General features: G+C 40.7%; 1 protein-coding gene across 1 annotated transcript in view; it reads left to right on the top strand.

Moving 5' to 3' along the window:
- LOC117502538 (exostosin-1) overlaps window positions 1-23260 on the top strand; it is an 851279-nt gene that overhangs the window by 754565 nt on the left and 73454 nt on the right. Inside the window, exons 8-9 of the mRNA XM_034161580.1 lie at window positions 17003-17121; window positions 19145-19240. Of these exons, the coding sequence (XP_034017471.1) occupies window positions 17003-17121; window positions 19145-19240 (215 nt within the window). The remainder of the gene's footprint in view (window positions 1-17002; window positions 17122-19144; window positions 19241-23260) is intronic.

The raw sequence follows: 23260 nt of genomic DNA, 5'->3' as shown, positions 1-23260 counted from the left end.
GCAGTGCGCGAGCCCAGTGTTCTGTCAAATTGTGCGTCTCGTCACATAAGTGTCGAGACGCACAATTTGCACGCATAACTATACATACACATGTACAGTTCCGCGTCCCAACAGTATAGCGCATGCGTGCTCATACGCAGTTGCGCAGAGGACCTGCCTGTCGACAGGAATGACATCTTATCAGAACACCAGTCAGGGCACGGAGTAATACATCCAAATGTGAAACGGTTGAATATTTTGCTGATATTATATGGTCTGAAATCTCACACAATTAACCCTCTGGGGCCAACGCCATTGTACGGCTAAGACCAAGCTTTACTAAATTATAAGTAACTTTTTAATGATATGAGATAGAAACTTACTTTTTTTTTTGTGCTGAAAAGTTAACTCCGTGGACTTTCGAGCCAGCCATCGGCCATCTTTGTACTCCTCAAAGAAGCTGTGTGATGACGTGCACAATGTGAGTGTCCAATCGGAATTGGTTCACCATCACATGGTTTTTCAAAATCCAATCGTAGGGCAGATTTACCTCACGTGACAAGTCAAAGATCGTTTTCAGGAGTGATATGTTACTAGTTGGCCCATTTGAATAGCCCCCTGTGTGCTCCAATGAGTACATACTATTAGTACCTACTCAGTGCACCCTGTGCCATTACGCACAGCAATCAGTGAAAGCAGGAGCAGACGGAGAGCCTCTGATGACAATCTCACGTGCTCAAACAAAGAGTGTGTAACTATCAGGATTGCTCCACTTGTTTGCATGTGAATGTTACTGGATAACTCTGTTGCTTTCTCTGCTTAAAGCACTGTTTACCATATCAATGGACAACAAAACACATAGACCATTTTGTATATATTGTTCAAAATGTGTTTTTGTGTTTATTGTTTGAACCTTTTTGTTGTACAGTCTTTCACACAAGACCTCAAATTACCTTTATAAAGTGTCAAAACAGTTGTTTATTATAGTTTGCTGTGTGTTTTGAACAAATGTGTGGAAAATTATTTTTCACTTTATTTTTTTCTTGCCTATTTTTGATTGAAAACCTTTATTACACTTATGAAACACAACAAAAACATATACGAGGTCTGTCCATAAAGTATAGGTCCTTTTTATTTTTTTCAAAAACTATATGGATTTCATTCATATGTTTTTACGTCAGACATGCTTGAACCCTTGTGCGCATGCGTGAGTTTTTCCACGCCTGTCGGTGACGTCATTCGCCTGTGAGCACTCCTTGTGGGAGGAGTCGTCCAGCCCCTCGTCGGAATTCCTTTGTCTGAGAAGTTGCTGAGAGACTGGCGCTTTGTTTGATCAAAATTTTTTCTAAACCTGTGAGACACATCAAAGTGGACATGGTTCGAAAAATTAAGCTGGTTTTCAGTGAAAATTTTAACGGCTGATGAGAGATTTTGAGGTGACACTGTCGCTTTAAGGACTTCCCACAGTGCGAGACGTCGCACAGCGCTCTCAGGCGGCGTCATCAGCCTGTTTCAAGCTGAAAACCTCCACATTTCAGGCTCTATTGATCCAGGACGTCGTGAGAGAACAGAGAAGTTTCAGAAGAAGTCGGTTTCAGCATTTTATCCGGATATTCCACTGTTAAAGGAGATTTTTTTAATGAAAGACGTGCGGACGGGTCCGCGCGTCGGCTTGCAGCCGCCGCGATGCTCCGCCACAGGAAAAACACCTCTGTTGGAAGCCTTAAGGACAAGTTGGAACATGTCCAGCTGTTAAACAATTTCTCATATACTCACTCCACTGAAAGCCATCAAAAGCCGCCTGGATTTTACAAATGGTTATCAACACGGAGGTGTTTTTCCTGTGCCGCCGCTCCGCGCCGGCTGCGTCCCGACGCACGGACCCGTCCGCACGTCTTTCATTAAAAAAATCTCCTTTAACAGTGGAATATAAAATGCTGAAACCGACTTCTTCTGAAACGTCTCTGTTCTCTCACGACGTCCTGGATCAATAGAGCCTGAAATGTGGAGGTTTTCAGCTTGAAACAGGCTGATGATGCCGCCTGAGAGCGCAGCGCGACGTCTCGCACCGTGGGAAGTCCTTAAAGCGACAGTGTCACCTCAAAATCTCTCATCAGCCGTTAAAATTTTCACTGAAAACCAGCTTAATTTTTCGAACCATGTCCACTTCGATATGTCTCACAGGTTTAGAAAAATTTTTGATCAAACAAAGCGCCAGTCTCTCAGCAAATTCTCAGACAAAGGAATTCCGACGAGGGGCTGGACGACTCCTCCCACAAGGAGTGCTCACAGGCGAATGACGTCACCGACAGGCGTGGAAAAACTCACGCATGCGCACGAGGGTTCAAGCATGTCTGACGTAAAAACATATGAATGAAATCCATATAGTTTTTGAAAAAAATAAAAAGGACCTATACTTTATGGACAGACCTCGTATATTCTGAAAGCACAGGTTGTCCTGAAAAAAAGAGACATAAAACTTGATTGTGTTATGCAGGGAGAGCTGTTAACAGCAATAATAAAACATTTATGCCAGGCGAGTGAACTGTCCAAAAAATGCCCTTGGACCCCAGAGGGTTAAACAATCCGATTTGCGGAAAAAATGGAATTTGGATTAGAATGTGACGTAGACTTTGTTACACACAAACTGTGCTGTTGAGGGCGCTGACTCTCGCAAAAAACTGAAAATAATTTCCTGAATACGTGAGATTACATTCAAGTCAAGTAATTAACTGGTGTCACAAATAACTATACTGATCCTCTTAGGTCTGGGTAGGGAAGGGACTCCATAAGATTTTACTGATATTGATTCCATTATCAAGTCTTCTTACTGATACAGTTCTTTATGGATTGACCCAATTTTCTGAGAGGAAACAAGTACCACTACACAGGTTTTCAACTCCAAATTAGACAACTGCTTCATTTTCTGAAATCCCAAAGAAAATACTGGGAAAACAAGGCCTCATCATGATGCGTTTAATGTTTCTTTGTTTGTTTGTTTTTTAGAAAATGTGACTAAATGTCAACATATTTTCATGTCTGAGATGTGTCATAATGTTGAAAGAATCATTAATCATGATTTTTTTTTAAATTAACGCGCTATAGATGGTGTACTTAACCCTCTGGGGCAGATGCCATCGTATGCGATGGCTAAGACCAAGCTTTACTAAATTATAAATAACTTTTTAATGATATGAGATAGAAACATACTTTTTTTGCTGAAAAGTTAACTCTGCGGACGTTCGAGCCAGCCATCGGCCATCTTTGTACTTCTCATAGAAGCTGTGTGATGACGTGTGCAATGTGAGTGTCCAGTCGGAATTGGTTCACCGTCACATGGTTTTCCAAAATCCAATCGTAGGGCAGATTTACCTCACGTGAAAAGCCAAAGATCATTTTCAGGAGTGATATGTTATTAGTTGGCCCGTTTGAATAGCCCCCTGGGTGCTCCAATGAGTACATACTATAAACGCAACACTTTTGGTTTTGCTCCCATTTTGTATGAGATGAACTCAAAGATCTAAAACTTTGTCCACATACACAATATCACCATTTCCCTCAAATATTGCTCACAAACCAGTCTAAATCTGTGATAGTGAGCACTTCTCCTTTGCTGAGATAATCCATCCCACCTCATAGGTGTGCCATATCAAGATGCTGATTAGACACCATGATTAGTGCACAGGTGTGCCTTAGACTGCCCACAATAAAAGGCCACTCTGAAAGGTGCAGTTTTGTTTTATTGGGGGGGATACCAGTCAGTATCTGGTGTGACCACCATTTGCCTCATGCAGTGCAACACATCTCCTTCGCATAGAGTTGATCAGGTTGTCAATTGTGGCCTGTGGAATGTTGGTCCACTCCTCTTCAATGGCTGTGCGAAGTTGCTGGATATTGGCAGGAACTGGTACACGCTGTCATATACGCCGGTCCAGAGCATCCCAAACATGCTCAATGGGGTGACATGTCCGGTGAGTATGCCGGCCATGCAAGAACTGGGACATTTTCAGCTTCCAAGAATTGTGTACAGATCCTTGCAACATGGGGCCGTGCATTATCCTGCTGCAACATGAGGTGATGTTCTTGGATGGCACAACAATGGGCTTCAGGATCTCATCACGGTATCTCTGTGCATTCAAAATGCCATCAATAAAATGCACCTGTGTTCTTCGTCCATAACAGACGCCTGCCCATACCATAACCCCACCGCCACCATGGGCCACTCGATCCACAACATTGACATCAGAAAACCGCTCACCCACATGACACCACACACGCTGTCTGCCATCTGCCCTGAACAGTGTGAACCGGGATTCATCCGTGAAGAGAACACCTCTCCAACGTGCCAAATCCCAGCGAATGTGAGCATTTGCCCACTCAAGTCGGTTACGACGACGAACTGGAGTCAGGTCGAGACCCTGATGAGGACGACGAGCATGCAGATGAGCTTCCCTGAGATGTTTCTGACAGTTTGTGCAGAAATTCTTTGGTTATGCAAACCGATTGTTTCAGCAGCTGTCCGAGTGGCTGGTCTCAGACGATCTTGGAGGTGAACATGCTGGATGTGGAGGTCCTGGGCTGGTGTGGTTACATGTGGTTTGTGGTTGTGAGGCTGGTTGGATGTACTGCCAAATTCTCTGAAATGCCTTTGGAGATGGCTTATGGTAGAGAAATGAACATTCAATACATGAGCAACAGCTCTGGTTGACATTCCTGCTGTCAGCATGCCAATTGCATGCTCCCTCAAATCTTGCGACATCTGTGGCATTGTGCTATGTGATAAAACTGCACCTTTCAGAGTGACCTTTTATTGTGGGCAGTCTAAGGCACACCTGTGCACTAATCATGGTGTCTAATCAGCATCTTGATATGGCACACCTGTGAGGTGGGATGGATTATCTCAGCAAAGGAGAAGTGCTCACTATCACAGATTTAGACTGGTTTGTGAACAATATTTGAGGGAAATGGTGATATTGTGTATGTGGAAAAAGTTTAGATCTTTGAGTTCGTCTCATACAAAATGGGAGCAAAACCAAAAGTGTTGCGTTTATATTTTTGTTGAGTGTATTAGTACATACTCAGTGCGCCCTGCGCCATTACGCACAGCAGTCACTGAAAGCAGGAGCACATGAAGAGCCTCTGATGACAATCTCACGTGCTCAAACAAAGAGTGTGTAACTATCAGGATTGCTCCACTAGTTTGAATGTGAATGTTACTGGATAACTCTGTTACACTGTAACACTGTTTACCATATTAATGGACAACAAAATGCATAGACCATTTTGTATATATTGTTCAAAATGTGCACTTGTGTTTATTGTTTGAACGTTTTTGTTGTACAGTCTTTCACACAAGACCTCGTTTATTTTTTTTCGCTTTATTTTTTCGTTGCCTATTTATGATTGTAAACCTTTATTACACTTATAAAACACAACAAAACATATATATTCTGAAAGCACAGGTTGTCCTGAAAAAAAAGAGACATCAAACTTGATTGTTGGGATGCAGGGAGAGCTGCTAACAATAATAAAACATTTATGCCAGGCAAGTGAACTGTCCAGAAAATGCCCTCGGACCCCAGAGGGTTAATAAATGTAAATGAATGTGTTATTTTGTCAGCTATAATAACATAATAAAATAAAATAAATGATAAGGGTATCACACTTAGTGGCAGAAAGGTCCAGCAGAGTGACAAAACCACCCGCCCGTCTCATCTGTAAATCCACTTATTAAGCTCAGTCTTTTGCACCAGACCAACGTAGAGTTGCGTAATGCGGCGTACTGACTACGCCAAGCTTATGCTGCCCTACATGGCAATACGTGCAATATGTGCCCTACGTGGCAATACGTGCCCTACGTGGGTCTGTGAAATGGACACGAAAAATTAAACACGTAAAAAAAAATTTCGCGAACATTCAGCATGCAGTGCTCCACGCAAATCTGTGCAACACTCCGCTACTGTATGCAAGTCTACGTAACACTGCGCTACTGTCCACCAAGCCTCCACAATTCTACGATACGCTGCACTAGTCCAGCGAAAAATCAGTACATACATTTTTATAAGTACATAGCTCCATTGCTCGATTTTATTCATCTCGCTGGACTCTGCTGAACTTTGCAGGCAGTGAAGCTTCAAAACCACAGAAGAAGAAGAGGTGGGCCAAAGCTTCCCCCTCCCCGCCCCCGCATGCAACATACGCAGCCATTCCTGTGTAAGTGAGCTTTTCAGGGGTTTTGAACACAACACTTATGAACGCTACAGCCCCAACTTGTATGATGTAAACAAGTAACATGCTGTGCACACCCAGAAAACATAGAGAGTGCAAAGAAACTATATGCTTGTACGTGCAACAGTCAAGTGAACCCCAAACATCCCCTTGGCCTTATCCGACTTATCTCTGACATATGTACCTCATGTGACCGTAGGGTTAGTTGTACCTTTATTCTGTATGTAGACTCACTTTTTAAGACAGCATTTTCCTTGGGGTGAGTTTAACAATGGACAGGAGCTCAGTGTAGCACATGTGCACACCACAGTGTATGTTGTTACTTCAGACAAGAATTTTTAAATTCGAAAAAATAAGCCAGCTGCACAAGTATTCATGCACGGGCCAAAATACTGAAAGATATTTGATGCAATTTTGACAAAAGAAATCAACAGATAAATGTAGATTGGTAGCCACAGTATTGGAAACACTACAATAAAAAGATTTTTTTTTTCAGTTTGGGATCTTTGTGCATTATTGTAATTTATTGGATATCCAAATCATTATTATTACTACTACTACTAACTACAATTTTTATTATTAACAAACATTATTTTTCTGTATATAAGTCACACCAGATTATAAATCGCTGGATCTCCCAAACTAGTAAAAAAATGTTTTTGTCCTCTGGAAAATATGGCATAATAAATATCTATGCATGCGTAAATTCAAAGAATGATGTTATATGTATGTCCTGTAGCAGGGTTTTATGTATTTTGTTACTTGCTTTCTCTCCTCTGCTATATAAGAGATGTCAGTGATTCATATATTGCAGAAGACAAATGTGTTCAGAATCTAAAAATCCAATTGAAGAAGCCAATGCCCATAATATTGATACATGTCTTTTGCATTGGCTGTCATCGCATCGATTCCTCACCTCTCCTGCCATTTGCCCATTGTACTATGTGCTGCAGATCATTTATCAAAAATAGTAATTTAAAGTTTGGTTCTGCCTTTGTAGCAGGTGTAACTCTGTTTGTGTTGTGTAAGCTGACAGTGAGCGAGACGAACACACTGTGTTGAGCTTTTCAGCTTCACCAGTTTTGAACTCTGGGAATAACTTGACAGAGGCAGTAATTCTCTTTAGCCTTTTCTGGCATGTTTATTCAGAACGACTCAACCGCACACTTTTATTGGTCATGGCGGGGGGAGGGGGGGGGCTTCTTTTACTCGAACAATAAATAGAAACCTGAAAAATTAAGAAAGATGGCGCAAGTGTGTGCGGCACGCTGTCTGTTACACCTCTCAGATCGAGTTTCTGCTGATGTATGATCACCAGTCCATCTTGGACTTGCGACATAATGTCAGAAACTTTAGTATTTTTAATCATAATGGACAAAAAACTTTACCTTCGCTGTTGTCTGAGATTCTGACTCACCCTCTCCGGGCCTCAGCACTGCCTTCCTGGTGGAAGCATCGTCACCGCGGTAAACACAGCGGCAGGATGCACTCAAAATAACCAACATGGGTGTTGTTGTTTTTTATGTTACATGAACGAAAGTCTAACATGTAGCTTCTACGATATAGAATCACGTTTTATGGGTGAACACATTCAAATCATGTCGTAATATAACATGCAACAGCTTAAAATCTAACTTGCTCAGTGAACATAGTAAAATTATGGAAAGTATTTCCACCCAAGTATAATGTGTTAACGTAGCAAGAAACAATTTTGCTGAGTGACCTAAATGTAAATTTGTTGGGTCAACATGATGAATTTATGTTACTGTTACTTAATTACCATGGGTAAGGCCAACTAGATTTGTAAAGATAAAAGATAAAAAAACAAACAAACAAACAAAAAACAATAAGTCCTTTTGGCTGCTCGTTTGTTTGCACTCGGGGTCACCACAGCAAATCCAAGGTGGATCTGCATAAATTTTGTTGATCCAACCCAGCAAAGTTAAGTTGACATGTAACTGTACTATTTTAAAAGTAGTTGTAAGCCTTACAGGGCAGGGGGTGAGTGGCCAAGTGGTTAGTGCACTTGGTTTTCTGTACAAAGGCTCTTGGTTCAAACCCACCCCCTGCCACATTCTCCCATGTAACGTGGAGTTGCATCAGGAAGGGCATCTGGTGTACAACCTGTGCCAATTTACATGCAGAATCCACCTTGGATTTCCTGTGGTGATCCTGAGTGCAGCTGAAGGACTTACTTTTTATTTTTGTTACATTTACCATACAAATCTAGCTGGCCTAAATCATGGTAATTGAGTAACAGTAACACAAATTCATCATGTTGACCCCAAAAAAATTACATTTAGGTCTACATTTACCTTTTCAAATCTAGTTGGTCTGAACCATGGAAATTAAGTAACAGGAACGCAAATTCATCATGTTGAGCAAACACATTTACACTTAGGTTAGTCATCAAAATTGTTTGTGGCTATGTTAACACATTTTACTTGGGTGGAAATACTTTACATAATTTTTTTATGTTCCCTGAGCAAGTTATTTTTTTGAGTGTGGTAAAGTTAAGGATCTTTCTGGCATGTTCCTCGTATGACTCCTGTTTTGCACAAGGATCACGGTATCCCCTCACAGCGCCCCGACGCTTCCTTGATCCCATTGACAGCTGTCCATCTCCCCGTGGCTCTGGGATAAATCTCTACAACCTGAGGAGGCCGCTCCGTGTTCAGCAATTTGCTGGGCCACAAGCTCCAGCTCTGATCAGAATTGGCCTGGTTAATGCCAGATCGCTGGCAAACAAAACGTTTATCTTAAGGGATTTATTATGGACTTCTTCTGCGTAACGGAGATGTGGATGAATGCTGGTGAGTGCAGCCCACTCGTGGAACTCTTACCGGTGGATTGTTCTTATTTAACTCTCCCCGGGGCGCTGGGGCTGAGGTGGAGGGAACGGCGACTGTTTTTAAAGAATTTTTTAACTGTAAACAGTCCTGCATCCTTATGTGTCCCCACCACTGATCTCTATATCAATCAATCAATCAATCAATTTTATTTATATAGCACCAAATCACAACAAACAGTTGCCCCAAGGCACTTTATATTGTAAGGCAAGGCCATACAATAATTACAGAAAAACCCCAACGATCAAAACGACCCCCTGTGAGCAAGCACTTGGCGACAGTGGGAAGGAAAAACTCCCTTTTAACAGGAAGAAACCTCCAGCAGAACCAGCTCAGCGAGGGGCAGTCTTCTGCTGGGACTGGTTGGGGCTGAGGGAGAGAACCAGGAAAAAGACATGCTGTGGAGGGGAGCAGAGATCAATCACTAATGATTAAATGCCAGAGTGGTGCATACAGAGCAAAAAGAGAAAGAACACTCAGTGCATCATGGGAACCCCCCAGCAGTCTAAGTCTATAGCAGCATAACTAAGGGATGGTTCAGGGTCACCTGATCCAGCCCTAACTATAAGCATTAGCAAAAAGGAAAGTTTTAAGCCTAATCTTAAAACTTTGTCTGTCTCCCTGATCTGAATTGGGAGCTGGTTCCACAGGAGAGGAGCCTTTTAAACTCAGATAAAACTGAAGTTATTGTACTTGGCCCCACAAATCTTAGAAACATGGTGTCTAACCAGATCCTTACTCTGGATGGCATTACCCTGACCTCTAGTAATACTGTGAGAAATCTTGGAGTCATTTTTGATCAGGATATGTCATTCAAGGCGCATATTAAACAAATATGTAGGACTGCTTTTTTGCATTTACGCAATATCTCTAAAATTAGAAAGGTCTTGTCTCAGATTGATGCTGAAAAACTAATTCATGCATTTATTTCCTCTAGGCTGGACTATTGTAATTCATTATTATCAGGTGTCCTAAAAGTTCCCGAAAAGCCTTCAGTTAATTCAAAATGCTGCAGCTAGAGTACTAACGGGGACTAGAAGGAGAGAGCATATCTCACCCATATTGGCCTCTCTTATTGGCTTCCTGTTAATTCTAGAATAGAATTTAAATTCTTCTTCTTACTTATAAGGTTTTGAATAATCAGGTCCCATCTTGTCTTAGGGACCTCGTAGTACCATATCACCCCAATAGAGCGCTTCGCTCTCAGACTGCAGGCTTACTTGTAGTTCCTAGGGTTTGTGGGAGTGGAGTGGGAGGCAGAGCCTTCAGCTTTCAGGCTCCTCTCCTGTGGAACCAGCTCGCAATTCAGATCAGGGAGACAGACACCCTCTCTACTTTTAAGATTATGCTTAAAACTTTCCTTTTTGCTAAAGCTTATAGTTAGGGCTGGATCAGGTGACCCTGAACCATCCCTTAGTTTATGCCTGCTATAGACTTAGACTGCTGGGGGGTTCCCATGATGCACTGAGTGTTTCTTTCTCTTTTTGCTCTGTATGCACCACTCTGCTTTTAATAATTAGTGATTGATCTCTGCTCCCCTCCACAGCATGTCTTTTTCCTGGTTCTCTCCCTCAGCCCCAATCAGTCCCAGCGGAAGACTGCCCCTCCCTGAGCCTGGTTCTGCTGGAGGTTTCTTCCTGTTGGAAGGGAGTTTTTCCTTCCCACTGTCGCCAAGTGCTTGCTCACAGGGGGTCGTTTTGATCGTTGGGGTTTTTACGTAATTATTGTATGGCCTTGCCTTACAATATAAAGCGCCTTGGGGCAACTGTTTGTTGTGATTTGGCGCTATATAAATAAAATTGATTGATTGATTGAAAGCTGAAGGCTCTGCCTCCCATTCTACTCTTACAAACCCTAGGAACTACAAGTAAGCCTGCAGTCTGAGAGCAAAGCGCTCTATTGGGGTGATATGGTACTACGAGGTCCCTAAGATAAGATGGACCTGATTATTCAAAACCTTATAAGTAAGAAGAAGAATTTTAAAGTCTATTCTAGAATTAACAGGAAGCCAATGAAGAGAGGCCAATATGGGTGAGATATGCTCTCTCCTTCTAGTCCCTGCCAGCACTCTAGCTGCAGCATTTTGAATTAACTGAAGGCTTTTCAGGGAACTTTTAGGACAACTTGATAATAATGAATTACAATAGTCCAGCCTAGAGGAAATAAATGCATGAATTAGTTTTTCAGCATCACTCTGAGACAAGACCTTTCTAATTTTAGAGATATTGCTTAAATGCAAAAAAAACAGTCCTACATATTTGTTTAATATGCGCATTGAAGAACATATCCTGATCAAAAATGACTCCAAGATTTCTCACAGTATTACTAGAGGTCAGGGTAATGCCATCCAGAGTAAGGATCTGGTTAGACACCATGTTTCTAAGATTTGTGGGGCCAAGTACAATAACTTCAGTTTTATCTGAGTTTAAAAGCAGGAAATTAGAGGTCATCCATGTCTTTATGTCTGTAAGACAATCCTGCAGTTTAGCTAATTGGTGTGTGTCCTCTGGCTTCATGGATAGATAAAGCTGGGTATCATCTGCGTAACAATGAAAATTTAAGCAATGCCGTCTAATAATACTGCCTAAGGGAAACATGTATAAAGTGAATAAAATTGGTCCTTGCCCAGAACCTTGTGGAATTCCATAATTAACCTTAGTCTGTGAAGAAGATTCCCCATTTACATGAACAAATTGTAATCTATTAGATAAATATGATTCAAACCACCGCAGCGCAGTGCCTTTAATACCTATGGCATGCTCTAATCTCTGTAATAAAATTTTATGGTCAACAGTATCAAAAGCAGCACTGAGGTCTAACAGAACAAGCACAGAGATGAGTCCACTGTCTGAGGCCATAAGAAGATCCTTTGTAACCTTCACTAATGCTGTTTCTGTACTATGATGAATTCTAAAACCTGACTGAAACTCTTCAAATAGACCATTCCTCTGCAAATGATCAGTTAGCTGTTTTACAACTACCCTTTCAAGAATTTTTGAGAGAAAAGGAAGGTTAGAGATTGGCCTATAATTAGCTAAGATAGCTGGGTCAAGTGATGGCTTTTTAAGTAATGGTTTAATTACTGCCACCTTAAAAGCCTGTAGTACATAGCCAACTAATAAAGATAGATTGATCATATTTAAGATCAAAGCATTAATTAATGGTAGGGCTTCCTTGAGCAGCCTGGTAGGAATGGGGTCTAATAGACATGTTGATGGTTTGGAGGAAGTAACTAATGAAAATAACTCAGACAGAACAATTGGAGCGAAGGGTCTAACCAAATACCGGCATCACTGAAAGCAGCCAAAGATAACGATACGTCTTTGGGATGGTTATGAGTAATTTTTTCTCTAATAGTTAAAATTTTATTAGCAAAGAAAGTCATGAAGTCATTACTAGTTAAAGTTAAAGGAATACTCGGCTCAATAGAGCTCTGACTCTTTGTCAGCCTGGCTACAGTGCTGGAAAGAAACCTGGGGTTGTTCTTATTTTCTTCAATTAGTGATGAGTAGTAAGATGTCCTAGCTTTACGTAGGGCTTTTTTATAGAGCAACAGACTCTTTTTCCAGGCTAAGTGAAGATCTTCTAAATTAGTGAGACGCCATTTCCTCTCCAACTTACGGGTTATCTGCTTTAAGCTGCGAGTTTGTGAGTTATACCACGGAGTCAGGCACTTCTGATTTAAAGCTCTCTTTTTCAGAGGAGCTACAGCATCCAAGTTGTCTTCAATGAGGATGTAAAACTATTGACGAGATACTCTATCTCACTTACAGAGTTTAGGTAGCTACTCTGCACTGTGTTGGTATATGGCATTAGAGAACATAAAGAAGGAATCATATCCTTAAACCTAGTTACAGCGCTTTCTAAAAGACTTCTAGTGTAATGAAACTTATTCCCCACTGATGGGTAGTCCATCAGAGTAAATGTAAATGTTATTAAGAAATGATCAGACAGAAGGGGGTTTTCAGAGAATACTGTTAAGTCTTCAATTTCCATACCATAAGTCAGAACAAGATCTAAGATATGATTAAAGTGGTGGGTGGACTCATTTACATTTTGAGCAAAGCCATTTGAGTCTAATAATAGATTAAATGCAGTGTTGAGGCTGTCATTCTCAGCATCTGTGTGGATGTTAAAATCGCCCACTATAATTATCTTATCTGAGCTAAGCACTAAGTCAGACAAAAGGTCTGAAAATTCACAGAGAAACTCACAGTAACGACCAGGTGGACAATAGATAACAACAAATAAAACTGGTTTTTGGGACTTCCAATTTGGATGGACAAGACTAAGAGTCAAGCTTTCAAATGAATTAAAGCTCTGTCTGGGTTTTTGATTAATTAATAAGCTGGAGTGGAAGATTGCTGCTAATCCTCCGCCCCGGCCCGTGCTACGAGCGTTCTGGCAGTTAGTGTGACTCGGGGGCGTTGACTCATTTAAACTAACATATTCATCCTGCTGTAACCAGGTTTCTGTAAGGCACAATAAATCAATATGTTGATCAATTATTATATCATTTACTAACAGGGACTTAGAAGAGAGAGACCTAATGTTTAATAGACCACATTTAACTGTTTTAGTCTCTGGTGCTGTTGAAGGTGCTATATTATTTTTTCTTTTTGAATTTTTATGCTTAAATAGATTTTTGCTGGTTATTGGTGGTCTGGGAGCAGGCACTGTCTCTACGGGGATGGGGTAATGAGGGGATGGCACACTGGATCGCTCATTGGCCAGTATTTTTGAAGCCAACTGGCCGCTATATTACCACTCCCATGTTCCGCTTCTGAACGCTCTTTTCTATTGATCTTTAATGAGGCACACGCAACTTTATTCTTTGTAATTTTGTTAAAAAATACCTTCATAATTTGCATCATGTTTTACCATAATTGGAGCAACTTTAACTTTTGACCCCTGTACAAACTGAAACTGACCTTTATCACCATTCTTGCTGTTTTTACCCCATAACTCCAGAACATTCAGTCACAGATAGTCCAAACTATACCTTTTTGGAATCTTTGTGATCAGGCACATAATGTGGTATAGCTTTCAATATGATTGGAACATTTTTTTTTACCCCTATGCAGTCCTTCAATTGACCCCTACTTGGCCCCCTATTGAAAATTCAAATGGCTAATGTTATTTTTCTAAAATATGTACCAAAAGGTATACATAGTCAAATTTTGGTGCTTGTAACCAGATTTGAAGGATTCCTCTGCAAATATTCTGTTATCTGCTGCACTACTGGTTTTCTCCTCTCTCTTATAAGTTACCTCCATCCCACAGGTTCATTACTTCTCCAACTTGAATTTTCTCAGTCACACTCCTCAGATGTACCACCTGTTTCTCACCCTTGGCTCCTGAGTCTTCTCGATGCTCTCAAGGACTTCCTGTGTGACTATGTCAGCCGTAGGATGTCTCACTCTGACTTCATCAGCGTGATGTTCTGTCTTGACTGTCTGTGTTTGCTTTTCTACATTCACAAATTTAAAAAGTTTGCATTTTTGGATCTTCTCAGTGTCATCACACACCTCTGGGTGTTAGGGAGGCACCCTCATTGGTCATTTTTAAAGTTTGTTTAAAAACTTATCATTTTTTCTTGCCTTTTGACACCAACAAGGCTTAGTTTGAACATTTTTTTAATTGTATATTGGTGGTTCTTTTTTATTTTATTGTGTATTCATTTGTATTATGCTTGTAGTGTATAGCACCTTGTGTCAGCTGTTTTGAGGTGCTTTATAAATAAAGTTGGTATGGTATGGTCTGGTATGGTATGGTATGGTATGGTATGGTATGGTCTGTGTGCACCATCTGTAAGGGAGTCTCTGCTGTTGTATCAGGTTCTCTACTTTGGGTTTAAACTTTCACCTGAATACTTACCTCACACTCTTGGTCAGGCTTAATAGCCTTCCCCTTAATCTGCATACCGTTAACCGTGTTTTGTAATCTTAGCACATCCTCATAGTTGCAGTGGCCTAACATTTCATGCCACATCTGCATGTCATGACAAGCATTACACTTATCACTATCCTCAATCTCAGTGTGCAAATAATACAATTTACCGTAGACATGAATGTTAAACCTACCTATGTTGTGTGTCAACATGTCCTGTCCTTGTTTAAATGTGACCGTTGCACCAAAAGCAGTAGCTGACCTCACCGAAAAGATGTCTTGGGAGTAAGACAGTATAAAAAAACGCGTCTCTCAGTGTTGCGCTGTGGCGTTGTCCCGTATTGTCCAACATGAACACCTCTGCATTCCCCTTATACGTTGACTGCACTGGGTGCCGTCCGCCAACACGCTTGAGCATGTCATCAAAACTTTTGAACTTGGCTATATCGTAATGATATGGGAAGTAGCTCCAGTGGCAACCATCAAGCCCTTCCTTTGATGCTATGTGCTGGCTGCTGCTGAATTCCGATGCCTGTGTCTTTGATCTTGAAGGTATATTCCGCTGCTGATCTGTTGCCGCTCTCATCTGTGACTTTCCTCACTCCAGAGTTGGATCAGCTCTGCATACACATCAGTGTTGTTGTTATCATCTGCCGCTACCTCATCTTGGCTGTTGGGTTCTCTTAGAACTGTAGTCTTTAACCCCAATAAATGCAAGTGTCCCAGCACTTTAGTCTCCCACAGGTCATACTTGGATTTATCTCCATTGACCATGAGTCGAGGCAGCCTGCTTGCTCCTCGTGACTCCATGATGCTCTCTGTTAGCCGTTAGCACACTGTCCGTCATGACTTTCTCTTCTCCAAGTTGCTCCTGAGTCTATTCACAATTTTAGAGTATCTCAGAATCCTTTGCGCGCTGGGGAGGGAGGCTTGATAATGGCTCAGCTTAATGCTAACTTTAACATTGAAAATGCCATAGGCATGCTAACATGTCCCATTTCTAAGTTATAAGATACATCTGTCATCTGTTTCAGAAGACCATAACAGGTCTGTTTAACTAAAAAAAATGTAAATATTACTCACAGACATAGGCTCTTTAGGGTTTTAGCGGGGAAAAATTAAGATAAAGGGAAATAAAAAAAGGACCAACAAAGCAGCAGATTGAAGATTGAAGTACTACTTCACTGGTTCAAGGTTCAAAGCAAAGCCACGCTGCAGAAACAGTTGATTACACAGACTCGCTGCAGGGTCTGTAATCAGTGTAGAGAAATGATCATTTTCCTGACAAACACCCCAAAAATAACGGCCACTCTGAAGAACCGATAAGGGAATCATTAAGAAAAAAGGCTATTGATGTCGGTGGATTGAATCATTTCTTAAGGATACCTGAAAAGAGCCAGTTCATGACACGCAACCCTAATAGCAACATGCTTTTTTTTATAAAACTCACATTAAAGACTCACGATTATCTTAATTAAACACCTAAATACATATTTTGTTTGAACTCACCTCCATAATGATGCAATGTTGCAAACAAGTTGCCGCAAATGCTTGTTTACACTCATTTACACTCACTCATTACACGCATTGAACTCAGGGAATAAGTTGTCAGAGGCAGTAATTCTCTTTAGCCTAACCTGCATGTCTTTAAATGTGGGAGGAAAATCAAATAAAAATAATTATTTTCTCAGCTACACCTTGTGACTTCTGTTTTTCTTCTGTTTTCTCGCTGTTGCATGAACGTAGATGCAGTGGCACTAACATGAGCTGGTTTATTGTGTGGCTGCAGAAAAATACACCTTATAGCCTGATCATCTCTCATAGTTCACTACATGAAACACAAAGCTAACTGGTCAAGCTTGCATTAGAATGTTTAGCCATGTTCAGCCATGTGAGCTGGGAGTACATATGCTGTCAGAAAGATGGATGAAGGGTGCAGCATAGAGCACTTCGTGTCCACTTATGCATGGAGAGACTCTGTGAGCTACAGCTGCACAGTTCGGGCTCAAACCAAAATACAGTTCACAGTGACAAGTGTCTCCAAAATGTGTGTGCAGGTAAAGTTCCATCCCAGCAGTTCACAGCGGTTATCCATGTGGTTGCTCCTCTGCAGTCACAGACCTCCCCTGTGGTGAAGCTCATCATCGCCGTAGCCAAGTCCAAATTTTGTGCACAGGTAGGATTCAAAAAAGTGTGTTCACATCTCACTAGACGGTTTTCATTGCCCTCCAAATTACATGAACTAGGGGAGCTACGACCACTACCTTTGCAACCCCAGGACTAAAGCAAACCATTTTAGGTTTCTAAGATGACCCCAGAACACAATCAGGATGTTCCCAAAAATAGAAACTGGCCTCAAGCCAGTTATCCAAGATGGCATCCAAGCTGGCTGCCAAAATAGATTTTTTGTTGGGCTATCTTATTATTTAAACATGTGTCCTTGAAATAATGCATATTGCTGAAAAAAAAACACATTTTGGCGGCCATTTTTGACACCATTTTGAATCTTAAACCCATGAATGAATTTAGTTTAGGCACAAATGAGTTTGCTGTGACCTGCGATGGTCTTCCATTGATCTATGTGATATTCAAGTTGTTTATATGTTGTTTAAAGGTGTTTTAGTGGAAAAACCCTATTTTGGCAGCCATCTTGGACACCATCTTAGATTACTGGCTTGAGGACAGTTTTTATTTTTGGGAACATCCTGATTGTGTTTTGGGGTTATCTAAGGAACCTAAAAAAGTTGGTTTGGTTTAGTCCTGGGAGGGGGGGATGCAAAGGTAGTGGTCGTAGCTCCCGTAATAATGATTTGACGTAGCAAATTGAAAATACACTAGAGATTCAAAAATGTAAAAATCCCACCTCAAATATCACAATTTTTATTTATTTGTTTGTATTTTTTTTTCAATCAAGGTGGATTTTCAGGATTCACAAACTGCAATGGAAACACTTAGGACAAGCACTTATCTGACAAGTTAAGAGTTGTAGCGCAACTGTGAAAGATGCTTATGCCCTGGCCATGGCATGCGGTGATAGCTGAATGAAGGTTAAATGTCCAAAAGTCAAAAAATGTTGTGAAAATGTGGATGAAAGAACCTGCACTTTTCCCATCACGAAACGAAAGGAAGAAAACAAAACCAAAGCTAATGAAAGAACAACGAAGCGAATGCCTTAAACGAAATCTAAATGAAACTTTCACGATGACATGACCGAGAGTGGGTATACAACCGAGTGCAGCCAGCCTTGTCCTTATTTCCACAGTACTTGCAGGTGCAAAGTTTTGTTTATCTTGACAACAGGTGAGACATTGTGTTTGTCTTCACAACAACAAGTTTCATTTGTCTTCACATTCTGAGTTCTCCATCAGCCATGGGAAACTGTCCGTGTCAGATGAAGGCTACTTTCAAAGGCACGCACACACAGGCCAGCCACAACCTGTTGAAACGTGCATCAATAAAAGTAGTTGATGGAACGTCCTTACCGCTATTGTTTCTATATGAAAATGTTGCTTTTTCGTACCAAACATGAACGATTCATTAGCGATACACAGGCATGCTTCATTGTCTGACGCTTCCGTTGTGATTCCTTCAGATATCGCGCGTTCGTTCAATGCGTCGGACTTGGGAGGTTGAATGCGTGGTGGAAAGTCAAATGAAACGCTGACGTTACGAAAACTAAGCAAATGATAAGAAAACCATCAAGAACAAAAACAAAATGAAATATGGCACAATTTGAGGTTGTTGGCGATATTCGCCTCAAATTTTTTCAACCGTTTGAAAATTGTAACGAAGCGCCATCTGCAGGACGAAGGGTGAAACGATGCCTCTGAAAGTTGACGAAAGTCCAGATTTTTTGTTTCTTTTGGGCTTTGTTGTCCTTCATCAGTGCCGTGTGACTGGGGCTTTAGCACTAACTAGCTATGCACCAGCATCCATCTATTGTCTATACCTGCCTACTTCAAATAAAGGTCATGGGGGACTGGAGCCTGTCCCAGCAGTCATAGGATATGAGGCAGGGTACACCCTTAAAAGGACATCAGTCTGTCACAGGGCATGCACCAACCAATAGGTGCATTAAGACAATGACGATGTATGTCCTATTGCAGGTTACGCAATAATGTATATCTTGAATTATTGTAATGAATCTGAAGATGATGCATTATGACAATGATGATGTTATACTTTATTTGTATATACAGATTGTGGTCTTATGGAACTGCAACAAAGCTTTACCTCCGAGGAACAAGTGGCCCTCCACCAGCGTGCCTCTCTATGTCATCGAAGGACAGACTAAGGTAAAGCCTGCTGGCCTTTTAAATGTCTTCATGGGTATGTGACTGTTTATATGTGATGTAGGAATGACTATAGTTCAGCTGGTAGAGCTGGTTGTTAATTAACTGAAGTGTTGTTGGTTTCAGTCCCTGATTGCAGTTCATGTAAAGTATGACAGAAAAAGACATTGAATCCCTCAAACTATTCAACTTTAGAGCACGTCGGGCCCTTTGACACCACTTGAATGTGGGATAAAATACAAAAGAAGACAACACTGACTTGCAGTGAGGAGCTTTTGTCTGATTATCTCACACAGTCAAACCTTATGTAGGCACAAGACATTTGATAAATAGTAAATGTTGCAATTTGTTCAACATTTAGTACAACTGAGGTGCACTTGAGAAATGGGCAGTGTCTGGGTATGAAAGAGGAAAATGGTCAATGTACTGCACTTCTATACAGCTTTTCCATCTATTGTAAATGCTCAAAGCACTTTACAATGATATCTACACAGAGCTGGTCTGACTATTGAACAAGGAATGGAAAATCTCAGATTACAACACACACAGTGGGAGTGTTGCTTGATTCTGTGCACAGGACACCACTGTGCCACATCTTTTCATAGAAAATAGCTGTTGGCTGGTGTGTGATTAAAGTATATTTTCTCTGGTCTTTAAAGTCAGAGTTAATTAATCACAATATATGTACTATTATTTTGTAACTTTTTTTGTCTTTGTCAAGGAGGTAATGATTTCTGCTGTGTCTATTTGACATAAAAGGCTACACATGGGATTTATGACAACAACAAACAGCTAAAGAGAGACGGTTATAAGGTTTGGTGATCAAAAAGTACTCACCTTCAGCAAGAACCAACCGTCTGTCCAAAACTCAAAACTAGTGAAGTATTCATTGTAAAAGTTGGACTAGAATTGGAATTGAACCCCACACTGCCACGCAGTTCGCCAATGTGTCCCACTTTGCACTGTTTGACACCACGTTATATAAAATAATAATTTCGTAGCCGATGATGCGTTTGCTCTCAGAACTTGCCTGATGAAACCATCTGTCATTGCTCCCAGAATCACAGAGAAATTATCTATAGCTGCAGGTTGTCTCGTGCTCGTCGTGTAAAGGAGGTCACATTTGGAATCTTGTGTCAAAGTTAATTATTTTTAATATATATTGCAAAGGATTTGTAAAACGGTTGCATTTTCATTCTTTGTCATGAGTTTAGATAATGTATCTGTAAAGTATGTTTATCATAGCTGTAACACCTTGTCATAATCGTTCAATGTGTTGTCCTCATGACAGGCAGTGCTTTTGTAAGGTTGTGCAACGTTCATGATTAGTTCACGCAAGTGGCACCAAAACTCATTTGTTGCCAGAAATTTTATTTGTGCACTACACTTAGTTGTGCACAGTTTACAACAGTTTTACAACAAATTAGTCATTGGCATGCAAGAATGTGCACCAGTGCGGCGATTGAGTTGTGCAAGTGTCAAGGTGCCTTTAGTCTGTTGTTTTCTGATAAGTGTCAGAAAATAAATGAATGAAGCTGATAAATATAATATTCCACTCATTCATCTGCCTTTTTACTGTCCATGTTTTATACTATTACAGTCTAGTGAATATTCTGGATTTTCATCTTTAATTAGAATAATTACATCCACAACAAGTGATGTAGGATTTATGGAAATACACTTAAGCTTGTGCATAGTCTGTTATCAAAAACCAAAAGTAATCAGTAAGTAATTGATTTGTGGGCAGTTTCCTGGATTGGTGTATATTTTCTCAAACTGATTACATTAATAAAATAACTAATACAAGTTTATTTGAAATGGACCCAAAAATGGCACAAAATAAATGTATGAAATGTGACAGAATTTCCCAGAAGACATGCTGCAAACTCTACCCTACATTTGACATGTCAAAAGCGACTTTCCTTTTCTTTTTTGCCACTCCACCATAAAGCTGTGACTGGTGAAGCAACAGGCAAAAGGTGTTTTTTGCACTGCGTCTCCAGTCGCAGCCACTGAAGCTTGTAGCTCCTTCGGTGTTGTCATGGGTGTGTTGATGGCTCCTTAATGGACCGTCAGCTCTCACTGACTCTGTGCAGGTTTGCTGTATTGATTGATTTAACTGAACTCCAAGGGATACTGTGTAGAGTGAAATCGGCTCCAGCCCTTTTATCTGCTGACTTGTCATGAAACAGCTCGGCAGTTAATTGCTTTTGTCCAGTTAACAATGGGCTAAGCATTGATCCTTGTGAACGCCAGATGTTCCGAGTCTTGTACATATTATTTACTTACAAATGAAACAACAGCAAACGGTGATTAAGTATCACTGGAACTTAACGCATCATTTGGCTTTAAATTAAATTTCTTGAAAAATCAAGGGTTTGTCTTGCTGAGATTTTATCGATGTGCTTCTAATTCGTTGATTTTGCAGTGTCCTGGGAAACTATGGCAAGAAGAAGTTTTAAAAAATCCTTCTGTTTTCTATTGTGACACTATTCTATTGTGAAAATATGTGTAACAGGTTATTGACAAGACAGTGAAACTAGAACAGATGAAAAAAGAACAGGTGCGATATCTAGCTGCGATAATTGCACTTGACTTGATTGCCATGACTTGCAACACAACATGAGACACACAACCTAACAAACCAAGGATTTTTAGCCCATCCTGGACCAAAGCCCAGATGAGGTGTTGCCTAAAGTCATCTGTCAGTCCATCCACAGTTAAGAACAGTTGTATCTCCTCCCTCAGTTTTCAACAGATTTCAGTTCTCATTGTTTTATATAAAAGTACTAACTACTGTGCACAAAACTTGGTCATTGTATGAAATTTTCACAAACAGTCAGAACTGAATTTATTGCCAAGTAAGTTCTCATAAACAAGAAATATGATCTGGTGTCACTGGTGCATAAACAGCAATAAAAAGAAAAGGAACAATACTTCTGTAAGAAGTAAAGTCAAATAGACAAATTGGCAAAACTATGTTCACTGTCAATAAATATAACAACAAGAGGAATGGGGCTGTGCAAACATATGCAGATGTAGAGTACCTTTCAGTGCAGGGATGACCAATGTGTACTTTGTGGGAGTGAGGAGGGGCAGTCTAGCTGTGGATAGAAAGAAGCTGTTTTTGTGTCTTGAGATTTCAGTCCTGATGCAGCCAATTTCAGCCGTGTGCCAAAGGGGGGTGACAAAAAGTTTGTGTCCTGGGTGAGAGGGATTGGCCACTGTCATCCCTGCTCGCCTCAGAGGCCTGGAGGTGTACAGGTCCTGTAGGGATGGCAGATTGCAGTCAAGCACCTTCTCGGCTGCGTGGATGACACACTGCAGTCTGCTCCTGTCCTTAGCCGTGGCAGCAGCGTACCAGACAGTGATGGAAGAGGAGATGATGGACTCAATGATGGCAGTGTAGAGGTTCACCATCATTGGTTTTAGCTGGTTGAAACTCATAAATAAGCTGATTCAGAAAAAAGTATATCCTCCCTCAGTTCTCTCTAGATTTCAGTTCTAATTAATATTTTTGGTAGAACCCCCTTTTCAGGAAAGTGTGTTTGTTGATTTTCATGTAAGCAAATTGTCTACAACTTTATTTTCAGCAAAGCTGTATCTCCTTCCTCAGTTCTGATCTCCATACTTCGTTGTAATTTAGTGTGATTTTCTTTAATATGACAGTAATGTAGTTAGATTCATTTTATGACTGTTGAAGACCTCATGGGCGAGGATGAGCTACTGCGCCATTGATGTTCTGTTTTTGGAAGCCTTCAAGCATCAAGAAGATGAAATTGTGCATACAATACAGTGTGTGCAGAGGCTGGCAACAAATGGTGTGTCAGAAAACAATCAGACATTCCGCTTGAAGTTGATGTCCATCATAGACTCTTTAGAATATGCTGATGACACTGAGTCTGAATTTTTCATGTTAAATTTTCTTCTAAAGGTGACTCATTCTATTTGGTGTAACACAGTGACAATCAATGTCTTTTTCAGGTCAAATCACTTTAATAAAGTTAACTGGTACACATAATG

The sequence above is a fragment of the Thalassophryne amazonica genome, chromosome 21 (assembly GCF_902500255.1).
Source record: "Thalassophryne amazonica chromosome 21, fThaAma1.1, whole genome shotgun sequence".
Lineage (NCBI taxonomy): Eukaryota > Metazoa > Chordata > Actinopteri > Batrachoidiformes > Batrachoididae > Thalassophryne > Thalassophryne amazonica.
Note: the sequence above shows the minus strand (reverse complement) of the source record. Positions and strands in the feature narration are given on the sequence as shown.